The sequence below is a fragment of the Elephantulus edwardii genome, unplaced genomic scaffold (genome assembly GCF_000299155.1).
Source record: "Elephantulus edwardii isolate Elephantulus edwardi_28Jun2011 unplaced genomic scaffold, EleEdw1.0 scaffold00115, whole genome shotgun sequence".
NCBI lineage: Eukaryota > Metazoa > Chordata > Mammalia > Macroscelidea > Macroscelididae > Elephantulus > Elephantulus edwardii.
Genome location: NW_006399865.1, coordinates 5,287,048 through 5,294,514, shown reverse-complemented (window position 1 = coordinate 5,294,514; position 7,467 = coordinate 5,287,048). Strand labels below are relative to the sequence as shown.

At 44.4% G+C, this 7,467-nt stretch overlaps 1 protein-coding gene across 1 annotated transcript in view; it reads right to left on the bottom strand.

Moving 5' to 3' along the window:
• Positions 1-7,467, bottom strand: part of LOC102859451 (ribose-phosphate pyrophosphokinase 2-like) — a 25,326-nt gene that overhangs the window by 14,451 nt on the left and 3,408 nt on the right. The window contains exon 2 of the mRNA XM_006892370.1: positions 2,919-3,102. Within this exon, the coding sequence (XP_006892432.1) occupies positions 2,919-3,102 (184 nt within the window). The remainder of the gene's footprint in view (positions 1-2,918; positions 3,103-7,467) is intronic.

The window sequence follows — 7,467 nt, the reverse complement described above, 5'->3', positions numbered from 1 at the left end:
TTCTCCTTCTATCATCCCTAGTCATTGTCCTGCTCTCTGATGCATAGCAAGTGATTGCAAAGACCATGGCCTGGATCAGGTACACCTTTGTCTCCAAACTAACATTGTTGCTCTTCAAGAGTTTACAGAGGTCTCTAACTGAGTCAGTGACTGGGATCATGGGGGCTAGGTGTGTCAGAGACAGTGAGATTGGCACAGGACAGGGCAGGGTTCAGGGTTGTTGTACGCAGGCGACTCGACAGCACATAACAACAACAACATGGTGGGGTTAGAAAGGGAGGCATGGGCTGATCTCGTAAATCCCTAAAGGCCAAGGTCCGCTCCTACAAGCCACAGTGGTTGACCACTGGAAGCTCACATAATCCTAAAACAAACAAAAAGCAGATGGATGAGGCACCTCTTGAGGTGATTTATAATTTAATATTTAGAGAACTAGAAGTGCTGCTAGTGCTGACAAAAAGTTATTTTTTAAAGTTACCCATTATCTCCATAGACTCCCTGAGTCATATAAATGGGCTACCTATTTGGCTGCTAAAGAAAAGGTTAGAAGTTCAAGTCCTCCTGGCAATGCTTTGGAAGCAAGGCCTGGGGATATTTTCTGAGAACTCATCCACTGAAAATCCTGTGAAGCGCTGTTCTACTCTGGCACACGTGGGGCTGCCATGACTGAAGAAGCAACACAAGAACACACACAGATTTTTTAAACTTGAGTAAACTGGAGGGCTAACTGGAATGAGACAAATCACAAGGGGGCAGCCCTGTTAGGAACTCACTGGCCCTCTCAGGGCGGCGCATATATTGCACAGCAAACCAATGTCTTTCCTACAGAGTAAAAACAATGGTACCCAACTGAACAATGCTGCTCAATAATCTAACGGCATCAACCTCCTTAAAGGGCTCACTATGCCTCTTCCAAATTTCACATTCTGGGCCTTCAACTCATCCTTGTTCTCATTTCACTTAGTATTCATGTTCACCAAATTTCAAAAATCCAAGTGTCTTCCAGGTTTACCTTCACTGGTTATAATGGAAGCAGCTTGAATAGGTTCAAAGCCTTATTAGTTTGGCGGGGGGGGGGGGGGGGGGAACACCCTAGAAAAAGAGACAGCTGCAAATCAGATAGTTGCAGACAAGAAAGGCTGGCAACACGAACATCACAACATTAGCATCAGCTGAAGAGTCCCAGCTCATGCAAGAGTGGAACAGGGCCATGGAACGAGAAAGGGAATAATCTACTGGAGAAGACAGAATGGCAGTATGTTTGCATGGATCCAATTTCTTAGCCAAATACAAAATCAAAACCTGGGAGAAGTGAAAGGAGACCTTGGCTATAAAGGCAGCTAGAATGTGAAGATTCGGAAAATCTCCTGGCCTATGGAAGAGAAATGACAGCAGAATGTGGTCAGGATTAACTTGATGACAGCTAACAATTAAATTACTTCAAGAACAAGCAAGAAAGTGCCACACAAACCTGGGTAACACACCGGTGGGGCACCTATGACAAGGGACTGCAGAACGCGTTGGTGGGACAAAACAACCAAAGTGAAAGCCAGCAATTCACTAGCTAAAAATACACCTCATGCCTCAGGATCAGTGAAGGGCAAGGCCATAGCCAGGAAGCGGATGGTCAGCACAGTATCACTAAAGAAAGGGATGACACAGAGAGGTACAGGATTAGTGGAAAACAGAATTACACAAGGGAAGTAGGAAAAGTGCAATTACAATGTGGGCACTGAAATGAGTATTATTGTATAAAATGTGTATGACTAGTTGAATGGAAAAGTAATTTGCTTTGTAAACCTTCACTTAGATTATAATTAAAAATATAGACATTTACCAAAAAATCCTTTAGGATCAAGTTTAGAGTTAAATAAGTCTTGTGATGGAAAATCCAAGTTACTCACAAGCTGAAGTCAGCTCACAGTTTGTATCTCTCTCTCTCTCTCTCAGTCAATCAATCAATCAATCAGTCACTCACTCACTCAATCCTCTCCAACAGTTAGCACACTTGGCCCAAGAGCTGACTCATTTGTTTGGATCTTTTTTCTTTTATTGTGATTTAAGTTCATAAATCTTATCAGTTTTCCCTCAGTCATTAATACATATGTTGTTGTTTACATGTTGTTGTTGGAAGCAGGAGTGACATCCACTTCCTAAACCACATGCCTCTGGAAACTCCATGAAATTTAGACTAAAGGCTTCATAGTGATACTATGAGTCGTGCTCGACTAGATGGCAACCAACAACAACAGTAATGTACATTACAGTTCATAACATTAATTGTAATGCAACTCAACTCCTTGCCATTGCGTGGGAACTGACTCCCACAAGACCCTCTAGCGGGGTTTCAGAGACTGCCCTTCATGAAAGGAAACTGCCCATTTCTCCCCTGAGAAATTGAACCACCTGCCTCCGAGTTGGCAGCACAACTACTTACCCACTCAGCCACCTCAGCTCCCTGTAGGTTCCTTAGCCATTAGGCCATGGGATCAGGCATTGCTACTAATTAATTAATAAATGTAAATCATCTTTCTAATTGCAGCTAGTGAATCTCAGAGGCTCACGCAGCCTGCCTAGCTCCAGAAAAATCTGGAATCCATGAGCATTAGACATTCTGCTCTGCCCATCCCTTCTTTTCCACCACCACAGGGGAAGACACATGTGAGTTTCATCATCACAAGGAGAGTAATGGGATTTAAGAGCCTGTGAAAATAGGCTCTGACCCCTTGTCTGTCTGTCAACAACAACTTAATGTAATGACTGGTTCAAAGGGCAATCATGACAAAGGCAAGGTGACAAAGTCTATTTAGTCAACCATTAAGACCATAATCAAGTATTTCCTCCAGACATTTTCATCGAGACCAAAATTGTGCCCTGAACCCAGAGCAGGTCCTTAGTACAGGACACACCTAGCCTACCTTGTCCTTTTTATCCTGGCGGGCATACGGGAAGCATGGGATCACGGCTGTCACCCTGGAGGAGGAGGCGATTTTGCACGCATTGATCATGATGAGGAGCTCCATCAGGTTGTCGTTGATCTCCCCACAGCCGCTCTGAATGATGTAGACATCCTCCCCTCTCACGCTCTCGCCAATCTCAACGCTACGAAACAACAGTCACATTAATGTAGAGCAAAGTCCATTTGTGTCTCAGGGTTTCCAGGTCACTCCTAGTTTTGATGCCAGAAGCAGACCACCAGGCCTTTCTCCTGAGGTACTTCTGAGTGAGTTAGAACCATCAACTTTTCAAACAGTAACAACGCTCACCTGTCGGGAAAATTCTCTCAAGACCCAACGCCTGGAGTTTTATTGGTGCATGGGTCACATAGGCAGCTCTGCCTAGAACACATTGAAATCCCAGACTCGCATGAGGAAAGCAGGTATTCACAACAAACCACAGCTATTCAGTGCACAAACCACATTGTTTATAGTGTTTAGGAACCTGGGTGTTGTCCCTATCAGTTAGGCAGTGGTAAGAATCCATAGTTTTGTTTGTCTCAGAGTTAATTAACCGGCTTTTAAGTGCTAAGATTTTTCTAGCTGCCACTGAGTCCATTCTAACCCACAGCACCACCATGTACGTATGGGTAGAACGGTCCTCCACAGGGTTTGCATTGGCTGATGTTTTGTAAGGAGATTGCCAAGCCTTTCTTTTGAGGCACCTCTGGGAGTACTCAAGCTTTGGGGTTAGGAGACAACTGTCTGCACTAGACTCCAAATTCAATCCTAAACACTTATAAGGACTGGGGGAGAGGGAACGTCTAAAGACTGTCAAGAGTCCAGTAACAACATCCATTCCAATGTCCCAGGGATGCCTCTCCAAAGCTGTGTGACTTGGATTTTCATTCTGCCTGGGCACAGCTGCCCCCCTGGGACCCTCTTAACCTCCCTCCTGCACAGGATTTCCTATTTTCTGTACCCTCTTTCCTGATGCCATTTCCTTGTTTTGCTGACAGGCATCCTCTAATAACGTCTTGAAAGAGAGTAAATAGATAAATTCCTTGAAACTTGCATGTTTAAAAATGTCTGTTTCCTGGGCATACAATTCTAGGCTGAAATGGAATTCTATGTTGAAAAATCTCTTTCTTCAGAGTTTGAAAAAGCACTGCTCCAATGCAATATAGTTTCTGATGCTGCTGGCAATAATTCCAAGGGGATTATGATTCCTGACTCTGTACACTTGACAATTCTCTCTCTCTCTGGAAACTTGCAGGGTTCTTACTTGAATCCCAGGGTTCCACAATTGATGACCTGTCCTGCTGGGGTCTATGATTCTCTATTGTGTTGGGCCCTTCGTAATATACTTTCCAGCTACAAACTTAGGTTTTCCAGTCCTGGGAAATTGCCTTGAATGACTCCTTTCCCGATTTCATCTCCATTTGTTCTGCTCTTTCTGGGAGAGTGTTAAGCTCAGCTTCTAAAAGCTCCTACGCTTTGCCTTCCTCTTTCAGCACCTCTCCCTGCTTTCAAAATCACTCAACTTTCGCTTCCACAACGTTTCAATGGAGCTTTTTAAAAAAGTGATCACATCTCAATTCTAAAAAGCACTTTCTTATTCTCTGACGGGTACTTATTTTGCTGTTCTTCCTATTTTTTTTTTAGGGGTAGGGGTGTTGGGGAGGAGAGAATGAGACTTTCTAGGGTCCTCTGCAGCAAGGGATCACATGAGTCAGAGGCTGAAATCACACGAGAGGAGACTGCCTCTTTCTCTCAGAGTGGCTGGTGTATTAGAACCACTCGCATTGGGAGTGGCAGTGCAACTCCTTACCACTAGGCTACCTCGTGTCTGATATAGAGCCGGAAGGCTCCTGGCTGGAGGAGGGCACAACTCCAGGGACACCATCCCACTGCACTCCATCTCTTCCTTGACCTGCCCCTGCTTGCAATGGCCTTGATACCCAGAGCTGTCTCAACCATCTCTCCCAATCATGAAGACTTCTAGGATTGTCATGGAGCCACCATTGAAGTTCCCACCTACTTACAGAGTTCTTATTATGTGAGGATATAAGTCACTTATTGTTTAAAGTTACCATTGGCCACGTGCTTAAGTGGTGGTCCTGACTCAATGAGAGGTATGCCCCAATTTGTTCCTAAAAGGTTGCAGTCATGAAAAAACCTCCCAGGACAATCCTCCTGTCACATGGTGGGGCCACCACGCTGCAGAATTGATGTGGATTACCAGCGGAATGAGAACTGGAAAAGCCAAAAGCACTGCTAACTAAATTGTTTCTCTCTCTCCCCTTACCCCAAAACAAATGAAGAAGCCAAACTCTTCAATACCTTACATGAGGCCATTATTGTTAGTGTTAGGAAAACAACAATGAGTGTTGCTCTCTGCCTAACTGAACAGCAGGAAGGGTAAGGGAGCTGCAGGTGACAGGAATCAGCTGCCAGTCACCCAGAAGGGGTGACCTTGACCCAGGGCTGAAGAGGTCAACTCTTCCTAGGGAGCAGGGAGGGCTGGGACACTTGTCTCAGGAGAAGGTGCCCACACAGGTTTTCAACACAATCACCGCCTCGGAGAACAGGTCTCCTCTATGGCTTCTTTGGCAAAGGTACCTCTGTTACAGGGACTATTAGGGAATGCTTCAGGCAGAATATGAATTTAGCGGTGGCTTATGGGCAACCTCTCATCCTGAGGTAGGGACACAGGCAAGAGCTCCAAGCTGACATGCGTTCCTTAGACATAACAGATACACAGGTGCAGTCGTGTGTGCACACACGTACGTGCCTTCCAAGGACAGGTCATACCCATCTCTCTGATGTCACAAAGACTGCTAGGACTTCACAGGAACTCTCAAGCTGTGGCCCTCCCAGGGCCTACCCCCCAAGGAAGCTTCAGTCCTTCAAGGAAAAGGGCTTTTCTGTATAGTATCTGAGTATTTGTTTTAAACATTCAACACACATAAAATGTTCCCACTTTTATTAGATTCCCCCCGTTTTCCCCCCAAGCTCTAAGGAAGGAAATGTAATTCCTCTGTGAATAGCACAGCAAAAATGGGATGAAGTCAATCTGAAAAACCATAGTATTAAACATCTACAACTCAGGGATCCAAACCCTCTAGCCTACTGTCTGCTTCTATTCAATCCTGGAGCTAAGAACCATGTTGTGGCAGAATAACGACCCCCTAAATAGCAAATCTGTCTTGAAAGAAATACAGCCACACTGCTCTTTAGAAGTGAGAATACAGCCACAAAAGGACAACTGCGGTATAAGATCACTATTATAAAAACCTAAATAAAGGTTTAGACACAGATAGAATTCATCCTGGAGGATTAATACTGATGGGAGGGTTAGTTAGCAGAGGGGAGTAAACTTTTTTTTCCAAAATCAAACTATTATAATTATGCTAAATGAACTAACTCAATCCCATTAGGACAAATACTATATAAGACCATTATAGGACAAATTCTATATAAGACCATTATAGAACAAATATGAGGATCCAAAGGGGGCAGGGGGGAGTGGAGGGGTCAGGATGGACAGGAGGGGGACTGTCAATCAAAGGGTCACACAATTTAATGGGTGGAGAGGGGTGTGAAGGAAATGGAAAAGATCCAGTGTGGAAAAACAATGTATTCGAACTTTGTAAATAAACCAGTATAATTTTTTTTTTAAAAAAAGTAAATTGGGGAAGTGAGGAGGGAGGGAGAGAGAGGGGGTAAAAATGTGCAACAATGAATAAATGAAAATCTAATTTTCCTGTAAACCTTCATTAAAATCACAATTAAAAAGTGTTTTAAAAAATCAAACTATGTTAGTACAGAAAAATTTTGGAATAAAATACAGGACAATGCCAAAAAGAGATGGGAGAGAAGGGAGCATGGTGAGTGAGATTTGAGATCTCATGTGATCTGGAGGGCCAGTCCCTGGGGAGGGACGTCATGGGGAAGCAGGGGGACAGTGACAAAGATGAAGCCCCTCGACAAGGACCGTGAGGACAGCACAGGAAGACCACGCAGGGTTTCATGCCACCATACACGACTAGGAGCCTACTCCATGGCCCCTCACAACAAAACAGAGCCCCAGGAATCCCGCTGGTGCAGTAGTCCAAATCTTCCAGCCCCTATGTAGGTCTGGTCTGCTCCTGCAAAGATTGTTGTTGTTGTTCTTGGTGAAAACAAGTCAGAGGGACCCGAGCCCATGCCTAGCAGCTGATGACGTCAAACCTCCTGCCTGACTTTGGGTCACCAGCTCCCTCTGTAAACATTACAGCCTTGGAAACCCCTGGAAGTTCTAGTCTGTCCTATATGGTCACTGTAAGTAGATATCAAGTCAGCAGCAAAAAGGTTGGATTTTGGTTTTTTTAAACTAGGTCTACATCCTAGGTCACAGTTTGATATCTGTCAAATTATTTATTTATAAGGCAAAATTAAGGCTGCTAATTAGTTGATCTTAAAATATGGAAAGAAAGGGGAGGGGAGGGAAGGAGAGAGATGGAGAGGGATAGAGGGAGGGAGGAAGGGA